General features: G+C 35.1%; 1 protein-coding gene across 4 annotated transcripts in view; it reads left to right on the forward strand.

Annotated features, from left to right (window-relative positions):
- Window positions 1–20,767, forward strand: part of PLEKHA5 (pleckstrin homology domain containing A5) — a 237,749-nt gene that overhangs the window by 130,894 nt on the left and 86,088 nt on the right. For all 4 annotated transcript variants that reach the window (XM_059402683.1, XM_059402684.1, XM_059402685.1 and 1 more), the window contains exons 4-7: window positions 10,284–10,367; window positions 11,111–11,231; window positions 15,189–15,293; window positions 17,983–18,055. In XM_059402683.1, the coding sequence (XP_059258666.1) occupies window positions 10,284–10,367; window positions 11,111–11,231; window positions 15,189–15,293; window positions 17,983–18,055 (383 nt within the window). The remainder of the gene's footprint in view (window positions 1–10,283; window positions 10,368–11,110; window positions 11,232–15,188; window positions 15,294–17,982; window positions 18,056–20,767) is intronic.

Below are 20,767 nucleotides of genomic sequence, written 5' to 3' on the forward strand. Positions count from 1 at the left end.
ATTACACCCTTTAGATTACTAACTCAGTGGTTATTTCTTCACATAACTAAGGTTCAAGAACTGAGTCTCTCTCAAGAAAGGCAGGGCACTTGTAGTGTTTTTCTTTTGTTCTTAAAACATTGCCTTTAACTGTAGGCACTGTTTTCCATGCCAGCATGTTTTCAGTTTAAAAATAAATTGCAGACATCATCATTTTGGTAGTCAGATTTCAACATGACATTTTCTCCTTTTGATTAAAAGAAAAACAAATTAGTTATCTGTATAAAACATTAACAAACTTAACATTTAACAGTATTTTAGAAATTACTGTGAACTACCATAGAACCAGTTGATTTAATAACTAAGTCACTGCTACAGACATGTTTTTAAAACCTAATTTGAGACTGTTTCAGTCTCAAAGTGATAAGGCTAGATGATTTCCAGTGATAAACGCTCTTCAATCTTAAAACAAGCCGGGGAGTGTTGCTGTCTGAAAGTGTACTGAAACCAAGGATAAATTGAGAATGTATAGTACTCCGTTTTGTTTCAAGTAGAAGGATACTAAAAACAAGAGTCATCAGTACACATTTGAGCTGTTGGCTCTATAGTTTTCAGCCTAACTTGAGACATAAATAGCCTCCGTAGTTCCCACATCTCTTCCGCCTTGCTCCCATCTAACAACGCTGTGAGGATGTGGCACCTTCTTCTATGGATTGGGCCCTTGTGAGAGTCCCAGTCATGCTATCAGCTTCAGTGCCAGAGCTGCCGGAGGAACTGCCAAACCACTCTGATACCCTATTTTTCTTAGATTTAATTAAATCCTTCTTTCTTTCCCATAAGGGAAACGCGTGATTCAGAACAAATCATACAAAGGGGTTTGCCTCTGAGTCTGGTAAGAGACAACCAAAATCTCTTCTGTGGAATACTTTTCTAAAACTATGTCTTTTTTATGCACAGTGGATGAATCTTCAATGTTATTGCCACAGTTGCACATATAAAACACTGCCCTGTCAGATGTATTTCTCAGAAGAATTATATTGGTTATTAACAATGTTAGTAGCAGTTTTGGTATTTCTTAAATTTAAAAACAGAATGGACTTTGTATTAAAGCAGTCATTGAAATTACCCATGAAACAAAGGTGTTAAAACATTTACACACACACACACACAAACAAGTATTTCCACAGGAGAAAGTTGCAATACTAAGAAGTATCCAGAACATGGCATTTAGTTGGCCAAAACATTAAAAAAAAAAAAAAAATTCTGACACCAAAAGCAGCAAGAACAAAAACAGTGGGATTTGCAAACTATATATCTGATAAGAAGCTAATACCCAAAATATATATAGAACTCCAACAACTCAATAGCAACACACACATACACATAATCCAATTTTAAAATCTTTTTCCCCCTTTTTAAACCCATAATTTTATTGAGGTTTATATATGAAATGTGCGATTTTGTGCATTTATTGTGTGGAGAGGGTATTTCATTAGGGATCTCAGTGACATCCTCCATTACAAGTCTCCCTCTGAAGGAAGACTAGAAATGAGGATTGAACAAAAAATGCCTGCTTCAGTGACCCTGGAAAGGAGCACAAATACCAGCCTCCACTGTCCTCAGTGTGCTACCATACAGTTTAAGTTATTCCTGCTTAGTAAGCACCTGCTACTAAGAGTTGACTCACATTGCTCTGTCAATAAGAGCTGACCCAGCAAATTGCTGTTTCCATAACGAGGCTATAGGAGCCTCTGGTGTTTTTTTGTTTTGTTTTGTTTTTTAAGATTTTATTTATTCATTTGACAGAGAGTGCACAAGCGAGGAGAGGGGCAGAAGGAGAGGAAGAAAAGCAGATTCCCTGCTGAGCTGGGAGCCTGATAGGGGTTGGGGGGCCTCCATCCCAGAACCCTGGGATAATGACCTGAGCTGAAGACACTTAACTGAGCCACCCAGGCACCCCCTCAACTTTCCTTTTTTATGTAGGCTGCTAGAAAGATTAGTGCTGCTTAAAATGGCCCAGCTTCATCTAGATTTTCTAGTATAGTTACTTAGATAATGCATTATTTGGTTCACAAGTGAGGATTTGAAAAGGAATCAGGTAGAATATGGATATAGTCTATCTCCAGTAGATGTGTCATTTTTAATGTTTTTTCTATAATTTGATAGAAACATACCATTTTATACATACACGAATTTATTCACCTTAAGATCTTTTAAAACTAAATTATTATTGGATAAAGTAGTTCCAAAGAGGCTTTAAATAAGCAGGTCTTGCATTTGATCTTCCAATTTAGTAAATGGTGCATGTCTTGTAATAGCAAAGAGGGCATAACGCCAAAGAACAAGCAATTTGTGTTGCTATTTGTTGATTTCTTGATACCTTTCTAAAAATGGCATTGATTTAGCCCTTTTATCTGGACTGCTGATAGAACATGATCATCAGACTGAGCTAGTGAATATGACCTATTTCCTTCAGCCCTGATCTCTCTGGAATAGCAAGTCCATTCTTTTTTTTCTTTTCTAAGTGTTGTTTGTCACTATTTAAGAACCTTCTCACATATTGCCTTTGCTGGCATAAAAACACAGCTCATCTTTCTTTGGAACTTTTATATTAGAATTACTTTTCCCCTCTGCCTTTTTGACGTATTAGGGGCAGAAGCCTTTACCAGAAATATGAAAAGTTAAGAGATTACAACTTTATTCCTTTACAATAAATACTGAGTATAATAGCCCCTTCTTTTCTGCAGAGAATATGTTCTAAGACCCCTAGCAGATGCCTAAAAGCACGGATAGTACCAAATCCTACAGGTACTGTTTTTTCCTATACGTACATACCTATGGTAGAGTTTAATTTATAGAGTAGGGCACAGTAAGAGATTAAAAATAATTAATAATAAAATAGAGCAGTTAGAGCCACCTGCTATAATATGGCCTCAAAATATTTTGTACTGTCCTCACCCATGTTCTTGTGATGTGAGATGATTAAAATGCCTGTGTAATGCGATGAAGGGAGGTGAATGACACAGGTATTGTGTTAGAGCATGAGGCTCTCAGTGACCTCACAGGTATTGTGTTAGAGCATGAGGCTCTCAGTGACCTCCTAGGGCATAGGTCGGAAGGATCATCACTGCTGTTAACCCGTGGGTAACTGAAACTCAGAAAGCAAAATACCATGAATGAGCGCAGCCTACTGGGTGGGTACTAATTTAAGCTGTTTTAATGTAAACAGTTGACCGAACAGTATTTTAATGACAATGCTGTGCTGAAAGTCCTGGAGTTCCAGTTAAAATAAGCAACAATTATCAAGGACTTACTCTGTCTCAGGCCGTGTTTATGCTGTTCACCCTTTTCATCCTCTTAAACATCTCCATTAGAAAGTAAGTTTCATGAGGGCAAAGATTTTTGTTTTGTTTACTGCTATCCCTGATACCTAGAGCAGTTCTGGAAAAATAAACTGGAAACAACCTGTGACCCAGCTGCTAGTAGCAAGTTGAGGAAAAAACGACATGGAAGGGGAAATCAGATACCTAGCAGTGAGTCAGGGAGCTCAGATGCAAGCCTAAGTGGTCTGATAACGGAACCTGTGCTCTCAATGGCCATTATTTCCTGCTACCTCTGTTGTCTCTAGAGAAAGATGGGAACCCAAAGAAATAATGAATATGGCTTATTCAGCAGACTTCATTATTAGAGGGCTGTGATGGTCTAGTGTAGGCTTACTTAACCTCACTCTATGGACATTTTCCTGTGGAAAGCTTTCCTGGCATTTAGTGACATTCTGGCCTCTGCCCGTTAGACAGCGCTCCCAGTTGTGACATTCAGAAATATTACCAGACATTTCCAAATGTCCTCCAGGAGATAAAGTCACTCCCAGTTGAGATCTACTGGTCTAGACTTAGAACATTAAAACAACACAGACAAGGACGCCTGGCTGACTCAGTTGGTGGGGCATGTGACTCTTGACATCGGGATTTTGGGTTAGCCCCCACGGGGTGTAGAGATTACTTAAGAATGAAATCTTGAGGGGCGCCTGGGTGGCTCGGTGGTTAAGGCCTCTGCCTTCGGCTCAGGTCATGATCTCAGGGTTCTGGGATCGAGTCCCGCATTAGGCTCTCTGCTCAGCCGGGAGCCTGCCTCCTCCTCCTGTCTCTCTCTGCCTGCCTCTCTGCCTACTTGTGATCTGTCTGTCAAATAAATTAAAAAAAAAAAAAAATCTTGAAAAAAATAACATCACAGAAATCTGGAAGTAAGAGTGGATGAATACCTAGTGTCATATTTTTTTAAGTTAGGACTTCGGCTATGCCACAGAGTTGAAAGACAAGAAGGGAATTAGTTTGTTCTGTGACCATGAGTTTTTTTATGTCAAGACCTGAATTTTATCTCTTATTTCTAAGGATTCCTCTAGAAACAAATTTATGTAACATCATACCTTTCCAGTTTTACCTTTTCATTCATGGAAAGTATAAAATCTCTGACAAGGATTTTTTAATTTATTTATTTATTTATTTATTTATTTATTTAAAGATTTTTATTTATTTGACAGACCGAGATCACAAGTAGGCAGAGAGAGAGAGGAGACAGCAGGTTCCCTGTTGAGCAGAAAGCCCGATGCGGGGCTCGATCTCAGGACCCCGGGATTATGACCCGAGCCAAAGGCAGAGGCTTTAACCCACTGAGCCACCCAGGCACCCCGACAAGGATTTTTTTTAAATGGCATCTTTTCTATCAAAGCTTCAAATGTACTTTTAACAGCATAGAAGTATGTTGTTTATAACTTAATGATGCAATCAGTTTTGCTGTAACACAACACATATGCTCCTAATAGTCACCTCACTGTGCAACATGAAAAGCAGGGGGCTTTTGTAGAAAATGATTTATTAGAAGACTACTCAAAAACTTCATTAGTTACACAAAAAAATAAAGATAGGAAACTAAAAGCCATTGCACAGTTTTACTGTTAAATGGTTAAGAAACACAAATACTACAGATACCCTTTGCTTTCAAAAAGACCTGCAGTCTGTATATGGAAGTGAACATTGGGAGGGTTTCAGCTTGTGAGTTTTGGGGCAGTTTTGGCAGTTGGCATATCTGAAACTCTAAAAAGATGTGTCACTGCATGGGAGTGAGTGTGTTTCATAAAACAAGTGATGAGCTAAAGTAGCTGGCAGATAGTGGGGTTGTACAGTTGTATAAGTGGTGTACTTCCTCTGTACACAAACAAGATCACAGACAAAATCATGCATAAACAAACACGGGATTTATGTGATACTCAAGTTATTCCCTAACAAATGAATCACATTGGAGAGCTCGCTTTTCCACAAGTGTTACAGCAGAGTTGATAGTACTCCTGATTTGAATTTTGAGCCCCTTCCAAAAAAGAAAAAAGAAACTTGTGCAGTACAAAAAAGATAGCAGGTGGAGGACGAAAACTTCAGTAGAACTGAAGAAAGGCTGAGAATCTTCCCTACCCTCTCTCCTGCTGCTGAGCAGTCTGTCCTCCTTTGTGCCAATGCAGTGGCCCTGATGTGGTACTTAAGCAGTGGGCCAGCCCTTTCCCACGGTTCCTAGTTAAGATATGTGTATAGCACTAAATATATACATATATATGTATATATATAAAATAAAGAATTAGTATATCATGTGTTCAAAGAATTCTGTGCATTAACAGAGATGGCTTTGTGGAGATTTTTTTCAAGACTCATTTGGATTTTATTTACAGTGCTTTCACTATTTAGCACTCAGTATTTATTTAACTTGTATTTTTAGTTTCTGTGTGTGATTTAGAAATTATTAGGGCACCTGGGTGGCTCATTCAGTTAAGCATCAAACTCTTAATCTCAGCTCAGGGCTTGATTTAAGGGTAATGAGTTCAAGCCCTGCCTTAGGCTCCATTGCTGGGCATGGAGCCTTCTTTTAAAAAAAGAGAAAGGAAGGAAGAAATTTTGTTTACCCTTGCCATTACATACTTTAAAATGCAACATTATTATAAAAATGAGGTGTAAATGCCAACAGAAGAAGGAATGATTTTGAAATTTAATATATTTCAAATACAGTTTTAAATATGTAAAACTGCATATAAAAATCTATTTGTACAGGAGCAGTAAGGATTGCCAGTCCTCTGAGGTGGTAGAAAATTACATTTAAGCAGTTAAGACTGGAATTGATATTTTGGCTTGTCAACTTTTAATTTGTTTTTGATGAAATAATTAGAAAACATTACTGTGAGTTTCCTCTTTGATAAATATGTTGTTTAAATTGGTTCTGAGGAGGGCATCTGGGTGGCTTAGTCTGTTAAGCATGTGCCTGTGCTCAGGTCATGACCCCGGGCCCCTGGGATTGAGTCCCACATCGGGCTCCCCACTCAGCCAGGAGCCTGCTTCTCCCTGTTCTTCTTTCCCTCTGCCCTGCTTGTGTGTGCGTGTGCTCTCTCTCACTCTCTCTCTTTCTCTGTCTTACATAAAATCTTTAAAAAATAATAATAAATAAATTAGCTCCCAGGAGCCAGATTTAGGAGTATTTTATAAGACAGATCAAATGAATAAACATTTGAGGGAACTTACTTATTTTATGTTACGGTTTTATATATATATATATATATATATATATATACAGAGAGAGAGAGAGGAAAAAGTTATATCTTTCATTTAAAAAAATACTCTGGTCATAGTTTCGTTTTATTGTACTTCTCTGTATTGTGCTTCACAGATAGTGTGTTTTTTACAAATTGAAGATTTGGGGCAACCCTGCATTGAGTTAATCGTTTGTCAGTATTTTTCCAAAAGCAGTCACCCACGTCATGTCTCACATTTTGGGAATTCTCGTAATATTTCAAACTTTTTCATTATTTTTACATTTGTTATGGTGATCTGTGATCAGTGATTGTGACTCACTAAAAGCTCAGGTGATAGTATTTTTTAGCAATAAAACGTTTTAAATTAAGATATGTACATTTTTTTAGGCATAATGTTATCACACACTAAATAGTATAAATATAACTTTTATATGCACCAGGAAACCAAAAAATTCATTTCTCATTTTATTGCAATATTTGCCTTCAAACAGTCATCTGAAACCAAACCTGCAGTATCTCTAAAATAGGAAATAGGCCTGTAAAAAACTTTCATGTTAGAGTGCCATGGTAGATTTTATATGAATTTTATGTCAATATAATATCAATATTAGGTAAAAGAAAATAGATTGGATACTTTGAAGAAATAAAAGAAGAACATAAATATATTTGTATTTCATATTGATTTTAGTCACTGGTGTTTTAAAATAGAACACTAAGATTTTTACTTAGTTTTAATTTAAAACATTGTGATCTGAAAAGTGCTTGTACAATAAAAACATCAATTTAATTGAAAATAACATCCACTTGGGAAAAAGAATGTGCTCTTTTTTTAACCAGTCATTATTAAATATCTCCATTCCTGTATGTTATATCTGTTTAATGGTCAGGATATCAGAGAAGTCTCTTAGACAGACAATCATTGCAGAGCCATATTGGTATAATTTAAAGCTTCTGGAATATTAGGATTAGAGTCTACTATATTCCTCCTAGGCCAGATGACAGAACATAGGTAAATAATGCAATATATATGGGTTTATTTGCTTTCTTTTTGCAATATTGGGGTTTTTTGTTCGTTTTTTAAAGAATTTGTGTATTTCTGTATTTCTGCCACACAGCCAACACTGGCTTTTTAATGCTTTTAAGGAGAGACTTTAAGGAAAAAAGGTGCTATCCTCCATTTTTTATTGTTAAGGTGTCCTAATCCTTATCCCAGGTTACTTTACCCGCCTTTGCCCCCACAGGGTTTTACTCTTAAAATCAGAATTTACAGGGGCACCTGGGTGGCTCAGTGGGTTAAAGCCTCTGCCTTCGGCTCAGGTCATGATCCCAGGGTCTCTGCTTGGCAGGGAGCCTGCTTCCTCCTCTCTCTGCCTCTCTCTCTGTCTGTCAAATAAATAAATAAAATCTTAAAATTGAAAAAAAGAAAATCAGAATTTACATACCTCAAGGCGTTCATAGCATTCATCACATCTGGGTACTTCAATATTTTCCATTTACCTCCAGAGGCTATTTTTTTCTTAGTTTTTCTGTTAAGAATCAGTGTATTGCTTACTACATAAACTGGTATCCCACATGAGACTTTAGGTTTCTACCACTGTACTTTTGTAAATCAGCAAGTTAGAAAGTCACTCACACAACTTTTCTGTAGTGAAAACACCACTCCAAATAAATATTTAAACCTACCAAATCTTAATACCTCTATTGTATAAAAACAAAACCATCACAAAAAGCTGGTAATTGATAGGAATGCAAGCTGGTGCAGCCGCTCTGGAAAACAGCATAGAGGTTCCTCAAAAAGTTGAAAAATAGAACTCATGACCCAGCAATTGCACTACTGGGTATTTACCTCAAAGACACTAATGTAGTGCTCCAAAGGGGCATGTGCACTGCAATGTTTATAGGAGCGATGTCCACAGTAGCCAAGTATGGAAAGAGCCCAGATGTCCATGGACAGATGAATGGATAAGGATGTGGGGTGTATGTGTATACACACAAAATGGAATATTATGCAGCAATAAAAAATGAAATCTTGCCATTTGCAATGATGTGGATGGAACTAGAGGGTATTATGCTAAGTGAAATAAGTCAATCAGATAAAGACAACTATCATATGATATCACTGAAAAAAGGAATTTGAGAATCAAGGCAGAGGATCTTGGGGGAAAGGAGGGAAAAAATAAAACAAGATGAAACCAGGGAGGGAGACAAACCATAAGGGACTCTTAATCATAGGAAACAAACTGAGGGTTGCTAGAGGGGAGGGGAGTGGACTGATGGGGTGGCTGAGTGATGGACATTGGGAAGTATAAGACTGATGAGTCACAGACCTGTATTCTTGAAACAAATAATGCATTACATGTTAATTGATTGAATTTAATTTTTTTTTAAAAAGGGGAAAAACCTGATAATTTAATGATCTTGTAAACATGTTAGGCCAATTATCTAAAGGAATAATAGAAACGCATTATATTCCATCAGTCATTCTACTCTAACAGTAGTCAATATGTAATTTTTTAAATATGTAATATTTTTAAAATTGTGTCTATACCTCTTTTGTGATTTCAGTTTTATTTCATGGATAAACTTCCAAGTACTATGTTACCAATAAAAGTAATATTAATGGAATTTAGGCTATAGAAAAGAAATTTAAATATGTAAAGTTTGTGTCTTATGGTTATAGACTTCCTAAAATATAGAGCACATACAGTCTCTTAAGATTAACAAAGCAATATTCAGTTACAACATCTTGAAATTTTTCTCTGTAATGAAAGTAAATTTTCTAAGGTTGGGCACAACAATGATACATCTTCCTTACAGATTGCCTTATTGTATGTTACCCAGTGGGGAAAAACTTAATTTACAAATGATGATGTTTGTTATTTAATCTATCAATGTATATTACATATTTTTTGACATCTAGTAATTTTGGTTTAGATAATTACTTTGGGAAATTTCTCTTCCTTTCTCATTTCAAGAAGACAGCAGGAGACCTAATCTTATCACTCAGTCTAAAAAGGATAGTATTTCTCTAAGAAATAGCCATCCTTAATTGAAAGCAAATTTTTTTCAGCAAAGATAGTAAGTAGATTTTTCTTTCTTTCTGTTATTTGTACATTTAAGATTCTTGTTTTCTCCTTCAGCTTTCATTTTCTATAATGTACTTAAGTATCATAAAACTCAATGCCATTACATTATTTATGTAAAGATTCTTTACTAAAACAAAACACCAAAAAATATTGCTCTTCCTGTGGTACTGTGTTTTTTTATTTATTAGTACCCATATAGCAGCGCTTTTAATTTTTTTTCTGCATATGAATTTGGCATTAGTTCTCTATACGTGTGCCTAAATTAAGATACAAAATAATGGAGGTGTAGGTAGTTACTCATACTTATTTGTTGTGTCCCATCTATCTAATGTAAAAATACTTTATATGACCAGATCAACTTACCTTTATTTATAAGGTGTGAGAAGAAAGAATTGAGGTCAGGTGTTGGGGGGTAGGAGGTTCATTTTAACTGTATGGTAAAACTGTAGTAGCATTCACACACAGTGTATATACGTGGTAGGTAGTAGAAAGGGTGTGTTTGGATACTGCATACCTGGGAGGTGGAATTTCATCCCTTTTGTTCACTACTGTTACAGTAGGTCACTGTTTTGCTACCAGAATATTAGAAAAGCATTTCTGATAATAGAAGTACATACACACATTTCTCTTTTCCTTCTCTTTTCTTTTAGCCACAATGAAAGGAAAGTGACTTGTAAACATCCAGTCACAGGACAGCCATCACAGGACAATTGTATTTTTGTAGTGAATGAACAGTAAGTAAAGAATTCCGTGGAATGCCTTCACTTTAAAGGTCATTAGTATAAGATTGCTCTTATCCATATTTTCAATACAGTATGGTTTAGCAGTTTTCTTATCTGGGTATTTGCAGGCAGGTGTAGCAGAGAGCCATCTGTTTACGGTGGGTGGTATAGAACATAGTTTAAAACTTTCTTTCATGAAGAACATAATCTCAAGCTGTTTTTCCAATACAAGCACAGGTAGTAAGCCCAGGAGTCGGAAATTTAAGGTCAGAGAAACTATAAACATGGTCGAATTATTAAACTAATTTGAGCTCAGTTTTTCTCATCTTAAATCACAGAGAGTAGTGATTCTTTCTCAGGATTGTTCTAAGCATCAAATGAAATATGTGTGAAAATACTTTATATGCTGGCACTGTTCACAAAAAAATAGTTCTTAGTATCATTATTGTTTTCAATATTAGAGTAGCTAATCTTATAACTGAAGTTTTAATTTTCCAGTTAGATGACCAAGTAGAATATCTGTAATAATGCTTATTAAAATCAACATGACTTTAACCTATGTCGTGCTTAGAAGAAATGTTAATTTTATTTAAAGTAGTTATAAATATTAAGCTCTGACTCTAGGGCTTATTAAGCTGTAACTAGTATCCAAATAGTTTGAAAAAGTGAGACACCAGCTTTGTTAACTCTCAGGAAGCTTCATTGTAAAACAGTTAACATATACAACGAGTTTTAGCATTCTGACATATTTTTAGGACCGTTGCAACCATGACACCTGAAGAGAAGAAGGAACGACCTATAAGCATGATAAACGAAGCTTCTAACTACAACATGACTTCAGATTATGCGGCGCACCCAATGAGTCCTATAGGCAGAGTAAGTTATTTTGCTTACTGTTGAGTTTTGATGGCTGGTGTAATGGTAGCATCTATTACTCTTAATGCACTTAGGATTGTAGAATAATAATTATATAATATCAATAATAATTTCATTTTTACTCTTACATGAACCTAATTACATTTGAGGTAAATGACTTAAGCAATGGTGTAAAATATATAACTAGTAAGATTAAGTTTTAATAGTTTAATGACTTTTTTAAAAATATTATAGAATTCAGATTTTGAATAATTTTGCAAATGTAATGGAGATGTTTGTGTGGGAAAATGACAATTTATTGAATCAGCTGAAGTTTTAAAAGATGAATGGCATAGAAATCCCTTTTTCTGACTGTTATGTACACCTAGATTGAGTAGACAAACATTTTTTTTTTTTAAGATTTATTTATTTTAGAGAGGGGTGTTTAGGGACAGCAAGAGAGAGAATCTCAAGCAGACTCTGTGCAAAGCACAAAGCCAGACAACCATGAGATCATGAGCTGACCTGCAACCAAGAGTCAGACATTTAATCAACTGTACCACCCAGGTGCCCCTGAGCAGACTGACTTTTTAAAAAATAAATGTAAAATCCCTTACTGCCAAAGAGAAGCCTTGTGCCAGTGTGCTTGATAACTCTGATATATTTAGAATCCATTATATTAAAAGTGCCATAGTCAAATGGAAATAGAGGTAGATGGTTTTTCTCTATAATTAGAAAGAAAAATGGTAATTGTTTAATCTGTAATCCTAGGAGCCTAGATTTTATGTCTATAAAAATTTATAGTTATTGCTTCTTGAACTTTAAACCACAATATTAGTATTTTAAATTCAGAATTCTAGTAAGAAAATTTTAACAAACTCTTGGAAAAGATGCTACTAAATCTGAATAAATAATTGCCTTGAAGTTGCTTTTCAGTTTTTAAATTAATGCAAAAGAATCAAGGGATAATAGCATAGGGATAATAATTAAAATTAATAATATTTTATAACTTATAATAAAAATACTTTATAAAATTTGATATCTAAAATTATTTAAAAATTTTATAGTAATAATTATAAGATTAATAATCAAGGGATTATAATTTAAAAATAATATAGGGGCACTTGAGTGGCGCAGTCGGTTAAGCATCTCTTGATTTTGACTCGGGTCATGATCTCAGGGTCCTGAGATCAAGCCCTGCATCGGGCTCCATGTTCAGTGTGGAGTCTGCTTGAGATTCTCTCTCTCTCTCTCTCTCTCTCTGCCCCTCCCACTTGTGCTGTCTCTCTCTAAAAAAAAAAAATAGAGTAAAATAATTATAATATTAAATTATGGTTATTGTAAAGAAATGGATAATAGGCAATTATCTATTTTAAATGCCTCTTTTAACATTTTTTGTTTTAATGTTCTTAAAATGAGATTTTGTAGAATATTATAAGTTAATGTAAATTTCCAAATAATGGAAGTAATTCTGAATTTTTTTTAAAGATTTTATTTAAAGATTTCTTTTGCTTGCTTATCTGCTTTTATTTATTTAAAGATTTTAATTTGCTTATTTGACAGAGATCACGAGCAGGCAGAGAGGCAGGCAGAGAGAGAGAGAGAGGGAAGCAGGCTCCCTGCTGAGCAGAGAGCCCAATTCGGGGCTTGATCCCAGACCCCTGAGAGATCATAACCTGAGCCGAAGGCAGAGGCTTAACCCTCTGAACCACCCAGGCGCCTTGCTATCTGCTTTTAATAGTGTTGTTTCAAATATAGAAAGTGAACAGTGTAAAGTCAAATGTCAAGAGAAATACTCAGACATAAAATATAAAACATATCACATCAAGTCAACACAAGACTGGAAGGATCTGCTTAAGGTCATGTAGCATTTTCTCCTTGGGCAACTCTGAACTTAAACAATACAAGACAGATGGTGTTTACTGTATTCTTAAGTGTCCATAAGGGTACACAGTCTTCTGAAATACTGCTTTATTTAGCATGAAGATTTACTTTGGCAGGAATGGTAGTGGTAACCAACAAAAACAAAGAAGCTGAATTTGAGTTCTCATAAAAGTGAATGACATCAAATTATTTCTAATTTTTCAACTTATCTAGAACCTAGCATATTTCATTAGAATTTGGTTTTTTGAAACGTCTGTTAGTACATAATAGTATATTAAGACCCAGTATCAACCACATTTTCCCCAAAGAGTGTTTCTTGATTAATTTTAGCTTACTCTTGGATAATGCTTAAACATAGTATAAAACTCAAATGGTATACTAGGACCCATCTACTTCTCACCTCTGAGCTCTGGCACCCAAACGACCTTGTGATGCAACCGGTACCAACTGTGTGCATCTATCCATTTAAAATAACTGTTTTAATAGGTATGGAATATCTTTCCTTTGTCAAATGACTATTTCTGTTCTACTGTTTCTTGGAGCTTATTACATGAAGAAAATGACTATTTATCCACAATGTTGTCAAAGTACTGTGCCAGAAAACTTTCTAACCTCTGAAAATCAGATATGTGAAAAATGGTAGCCTTTTTAATTTTAATTAACATTTTTCATATTATGAGTGCGTTTGACCATTGTTTTCATATATTTAACAGTAAAATTTCATTTTCTGGGAAGTGATTTTACATAATTTGCCCATTTAAAAACTAGGTTATAAGTTTTCTTCTTATTGATTTCTAGAACATTAAAGGTATTATTGTTATATGAATTGCAGATATGCATGCATGATTATGTATGGTTTAATCTCATTTTTATTTTGATTTTTGGGTTTTATGTCATATTTAGAAAGCCCACCTGCATTCTGAGTTTGATTTTTAAAAATCTTCCATTCTCTTTTGTAGTGTTTTTATAGTTTTGTTTTTGACATTTTTATATCTGATCTACCTGGAAAATTTTTAGTGTAAAGTTTGAGGTTCCAATCCAGCTTTCTTTCTAAATAAATGACTTGTTGGCTGGCCCTCAACCTACCTATCATTCCTCTAGATTTTGATAAAAATATATTAATGAAGCATTATAATGCTCAGTTACCCTACTAGCATTTTATGTTATATAAAAATTCAGAGGGCGCCTGGGTGGCTCAGTGGGTTAAGCCTCTGCCTTCGGCTCAGGTAATGATCTCAGTGTCCTGGAATCGAGTCCAGCATCAGGCTCTCTGCTTGGCAGGGAGCCTGCTTCCTCCTCTCTCTTCTGCCTGCCTCTCTGCCTGCTTGTGATCTCTCTCTGTCAAATAAACAAATAAAAATCTTTAAATAAATAAAAGCAGATAGCAAGCAAAAACAATCTACTTTTCATTAACTCTTAAAGATTTGTTCATTTTTACCCAAGGTTTATTCAATTTATATAGCAGGTAGGACAAAATACTGCCATACATTGTACCTTTTTCTTTTCTTTTTTATGATTTATTTATTTATTTTGAGAGAGAGAGAGAGAGAATCCTCAGGGAGACTCCCCACTGAGCAAGGAGCCCAATATAGGGCTCGATCCCAGGATCCTGAGATCATGACCTTAGCTGCAGACAATGTTCATTGCCCTAACTGAGAGGCTCTTGGTTTCAGCTCAGGTCGTGATCTCAGGGTCAAGGGATCAAGCCACCGGATAGGCTCCACACTGAGCTTGGAGTGTACAGGGGATCCTCTCTCTCTTCCTCTGCCTCTCCTCCCGACTCCACGCCAACTTGTGTGCGTGCATGGGCACTCTACTCTCTCTCTTCCTTTGTTTAAAAAAAAAATTGCATGTTCCAATTTTAAAGGACAGATTGTAAAACTTGTGATTCTTTGTAATATCCTAGGTGAAAAATTTTTTGTGAATTCTTACACTTGAAACAAGGAAGTCCTCAAAGGCAGAATTGCTATAATTCACCTAAAAAGATTAAGTCCTGCAAGTTTCAGAGAAATATGAAGAGATAAAACTATGAAGATGAAATTCAAATACCTACACATTAATAACACATTTTCTGTTTTGCTTTTTTCTATTTAGACTTCACGAGCTTCAAAAAAAGTTCACAATTTTGGAAAGAGATCGAATTCAATTAAGAGGAACCCTAATGCACCTGTGGTCAGACGAGGTTGGCTTTATAAACAGGTATTTTTTGTTTATTTTCTATTTGATGTGAAAGAAAGATGGAATCAAGAGAGACCTTTTCAGCTGAATATACCTAAGACAGTTACATAAAATGGAGAAGAAACTGAAGAGTAATGATCCACATTCTCTTTATTACCACTGAAGACCAATAGGGGAACAGTCAAGAAGGAAAAGATCATGGTTACTTAGAATAGAGATAGTATGTGTTTGTTACAGGTATTTCTAGATCTGAAATTAAACATGCTATATGAAAATGTTAGCAATAATATGCTAAAATTATCCAGGCAGAAACATTTTTTAATTGGGAGAAAAAACATACAGAGGTTTTGCTCATTTTTCTATTCATATAAAATCATTAAATGTGTACAGTTACATTCTTCTTTGCTTTAATTTACAGAGAGATCTGATCATAATTGAGATTTTTCAGATTTTTCTCAAATTTTTGTTTTTAGACTCTCAAAACTACTCTCTTGGGGCGCCTGGGTGGTTCAGTGGGTTAAATCCTCTGCCTTCAGCTCGGGTCATGATCCCAGAGTCCTGGGATCGAGCCCCGAGTTGGGCTCTGTGCTCGGCGGGGTCCTGCTTCTCTCTCTCTTTGCCTGCCTCTCTGCCTGCTTGTGATCTCTGTCTGTCAAATAAATAAATAAAATCTAAAAAAAAAGAGGGAGAGAGAGACTACTCTCTTAGTATGGTTCAGTCTCAGACACCCTAATAAGTTGGGGGTGTATATTGTTCTGCTGTTTGGAAAATCTGGTAACTAAGCTTTTTTGGAGCCTTGCCATTATTTTGAGAATTAGTAAGGATATATGTACATTGATTTTCCAACATCTGTTTTTACTGCTCAGAGGCTGTTTTCTTTTTTACTTTCTGGTTTGCAGCTGGGTCTCCAAGTTAAGTGACCACGAGATAATTGAGATAATGTACTGGCATTCAAGACCTTTGTCTTTGTTCTATCTCTGATTATACATGTATATAGATGATACAAAGAGAGTTAAATATTAGGTCATTGATAGTGCTAATTATTCAGTCAAATATTGCTAATAGCTTTCAGATTACCTAATAATTATAGTCACTGAAATTCATAATGAAATTGTTATGCAGCATTCATTAGACATCATTCCATCTTAAAGTTGGGGTGACGACTAACACGTATTGAGAGAGGGCACTCTTAAAATCCAGAGAACTCCCAGTCATTCAAGCAAAACAGTTTTGTCAGTGTCCACTGAGTTGATAATGTAACTTGAATACCAAATTTTTAATTTTTATTTTAAAATCATCTATATTTTAACTATATGACATTTAAATTTATCCAAACTGAAAAAAAAAATTCTTTTTTAAGATTTTATTTCTTTTATTTGAGAGAGCGTGCCAGAGAGAGAGCATGGGTGGGGAGGAGCTGCCTGGAGAGGGAGAAGCAGACTCCTCACTGAGTAGGAAGCCTGCCTGATACAGGGCTTAATTTCAGGACCCCAGGATCATGACCTGAGCTGAAGGCAGCAGCTTAACCAACTGAGCCACCGAGGGGTCCGTGTCCGTGAAAGTTTTTTTTTTTTAGCTAGTCTTTCTAATAAGTCCAAATTATGTTCAGATAGCTTAGCATAATATTAAGCCTAATAGAGTATATGGGACTTCTTTAAAATGGTTTTTGTTTTCGTTTCTTGATCCCTTGATTTATATTGGAAAATTGTTACCAATGAGTGTTTCTTTTATAATAGATATGTGACTTACAGAGAGTTTGCAGAATCACTCAAAAGTCCAAACTTTTTAATTATTTGTATTAATGTTATTAGGAACTAAAAATACCATATACCATTAAAAAGATGACTTTTTTTTTAATTTTTTTTTTTTTTGGTCCTTTGAGGTAACTGTCAATTTTAAGGACAAATCTTTTGTTTTGAGATTTTTACCTATATAATTGAAGTTCTAAAGTAATTTTTAGGTGGTTACAGCTAGAAATAAATAAGAAATATTAATGCACATCCAAACTGGCCTCTCTCTTGCCTTGTGTGTGTTTCATTTTCTTTTGTAGTTTTGCTTTATTGCTTGGGGGAAGGTAATTTTTATTAAAATTATAATTTTGTTTGAGCTTTGGCATTTTTATTAACTGAATTACTTAAAAGAAGCTGCCAAAGAGGCACTCTTTCTTGCAGGATGAGCAAAACCCAAACTGTCCATGTAGGAAGAAAAAAAATGTTTGTGAAATGTATTTGTATGCTAAGAGTCCTTTATTCTTAGTCTTTTTAAATCACATTACCTCTGGGATGATTTTAAATCACATATTTTTCTTGTTGTTGAAGATTAATGTATTTATTAAATCTGGTTTACCAGAATATATACAATGTTGCATAGTTACATTATCCCCATGTTAACAGACGTGTTAACAGACGTTTGGGAAAGTGAATTTCAAATCGCTTACAAATATGAAGCTGAATCAGTTTTCTTCAAAAGTGTTTTTCATGTGAGAGAATGAATTTTCAGAAATGTGTATACTTGGGAATACCTTCATGCTCACATGACCCAAGTCTCTAGAAAACTTCCTCCATATTTTGGCTTTTTAGTTAGGTTTTTGTCTAGCCTATATTACATACATCTTGTCCTAAAAGCTTATTTTAAATAAATGCATCAAAAAGGAATTTGAATTTTCTGAAATGAAAAAAAAAAAAACCTTTAATATGCTGATTTAATTTAGGACAGTACTGGCATGAAGCTGTGGAAAAAACGCTGGTTCGTGCTTTCTGACCTCTGCCTCTTTTATTATAGAGGTAAGTTTCCCAAAAACTGTCTTTAGTCTACTATCTCATAATTGCAACAGAATGTTAAATAGTAGATACTTTTTTAAAGAAAAAAACAATTCTTTGGTTGTTTTATTATCAACAAACAATATCAAGAAAACCTTTTCTTCATCCATATATAATACTGAGCAGTTGAGGTAGGCCTGAAAAGAGTATAGTGCTTCAAGAGGATTAGTCTTGAGTTGTGGTCCGATTTCTGTAGTTTGATTGTGTGAATCTTATTTATGTTTTATGTAAATAGCATATCAGTCTTCACTTTGTAATGTTATCCTTGAATTCGGTGCCTAACGGATTAAAGTCATTAGTGTGATGAGATTCTTCTAATGTGTCAGCTTTGTTAGATCCAGCTGTTGATTCATTGAACACACCGTACTCCCCAGCAGATGTCTGGAGAGTATCAGAGATTACTCTGATGTATTGGCAAGTTTTTTTTTAAACTACAAAGAAATGTACTTACCATGATCTCTATCCTCCTTTTCTTAACTATGACAACCTCCCTGAGACATGAAGAAAATTGTATAAGGGATATATACCAGGCTGTTAATGTTGGTGTAGAGGAAATAAAGGTATTATCTCAGGTATGGGGACATAGTCTTCATTTCTCCTATATGGACATCATAAACTCCTTGTTTAAATATGTTTTCTTATTAATAAGTGGACAGAATTTTAAAGCCAAAGTCCAGGGAAATCTCTGCTTTGTGCTATATGGACCTGTTAGATGTTACATGGTTCATACCTAACAAAGAAAAATCTACATAGGCTGTGCTCTCCATAGAAATCTACTTTGGCTGTAATATAAAATCATGAATCTGGACAGTAACTCTTTCCTTCCTACTTTAAAGTTCAGTTGGAAACAGTCACTCAAGAATTGGAGTGTTAAAGATGTTTAATAATTTATAACCTTTCTAGGTAAGTATTTCACAAGACACAACAGAATTTTAGAACTGATTAACAACTTTAAAGTTTGTGATTACACCCAAAAAGTGTGTTGAAATTCTGTGGTCATCTATCAGAGCAACATAATGCAATATAATGCATCTTAACCTTCCTATCTGAAATTACTAGAATGGTATTCATCTATTTTTCCCCCACTGCAAACTGTGGTTGAGAAATACTGCTGAGTCAGAATCAAACAAACCTATAAAATTTCATTTTGTCATAGAGATGTTGGTCAGGCAGCAATTGTGGTATTATCTTTAGTTTAAGTGCCAACCATACTCTACAATTTTCCTTAAAAATTCCTTTAAAATTTTCCTACCATTTTTCTATCCTTTCAGAAAGTAGGAGTTATATATAACTCATGCATTATTTCTAATCTTATAGTTTGTACTTCTCTCTTTTATAGTTTGTAGTCTACTTAGAGCTTTAAACAAGGACAAGAAAATATTACTATTCTCATATAAAATTCCTTAATGTTAATTAACAACAAAAAGAACCCTGACTTCCTTATAACTTGCTGTTGTTACTCATGGAAGGGTACTGCTTAATTAAAATAGAATAACTTTTAACCTAATTTTTTTAATGTAAAAGTTGAGTTCAGAAGCCATACTGAATGTAAGATTCCATATTATTATTAACCAGGTACATTTTATACTCAATATATTTATTAATTTTAGTATGGTTTGCCAGACAGGAGCAGTGTAAAAAGGAAAACATCATTTAACTCACTTCTGCACTTCAGATGGCTGGCAATGAGTAGATTATACACTTTCACTATTTTATCAACAGGAATTGTCAAATTTGAAATTAAAACTACCAGATTTTAGTGAGATGATCATAATACCGTGCATTTTTTTGAGCATTTACCATATGCTGAGCATGTAACATAGATGATGTATTTCATCTGTTCCTTATAGCCATTTAACAAGGTAGGAGATCTTTGCCTGTTCACACAAGAGGACCCTAATGGGCAGTGAGGTTGCCAAAGGGTCTCACAGCTAGAAAGTGTCAGAGCCAGAATTTAGACCTAGGCAATTCTCTGAACCACAGGATTTTTCCTTATACGGATTTCTTATCTTAACCTGCTGAATACATTAGCCCCCCATTCATTTCTTCTGCATCTTTCCAAGTGTCTAGTATACTGATGTACACAGTGCACTGTCAGCATATTTTTACAAATCAGTCCACATTTCACAGATATGGAAAGTAAGACAAAATAAGTGACTTGCTGTTTTTCACAGTAAGTTAGTGGCCAATACCAGATGGAAGTTCAAGTTTCCACTGTTCCTTACAAAGTAGCGGGCATATTAGGACAGAACACTTAGATTGCTCTGTTTTACAGTCTGTCTACTGACAATACTTATTATGGGATTTAATTCATTCAGCAAATATTTATTGAGCAGGACCTGCTTCGTTCCAGTTGCTGTCAAAACAGTGAAAGAAAGTTCTCATGAAGCTTCACTCTAGAGGAATCAAGGAGTCAGTAAATAAATTCAAATAAATAAACGATACGATGATAGGTGCTTTTAGGAAAATAAGGTCATCGTATTAAAGACACACATGGAGGAAAGATTTCTTTGGATCAGTTCTCTGAGCATATGTTTTAGACAGCAAGGTCTGAATGACAAGGAAAAGCCAGATAAGTATAGTATTCAGGCAGGGGAGCAAGAGTGCAAAGGCTCTGAGGAAAGTGGAACAGTGAAGGAGCTGAAGGAAGCCATTGCACCCAGCTCGAGGGCTGGC

Source organism: Mustela nigripes, chromosome 6 (assembly GCF_022355385.1).
Source record: "Mustela nigripes isolate SB6536 chromosome 6, MUSNIG.SB6536, whole genome shotgun sequence".
Lineage (NCBI taxonomy): Eukaryota > Metazoa > Chordata > Mammalia > Carnivora > Mustelidae > Mustela > Mustela nigripes.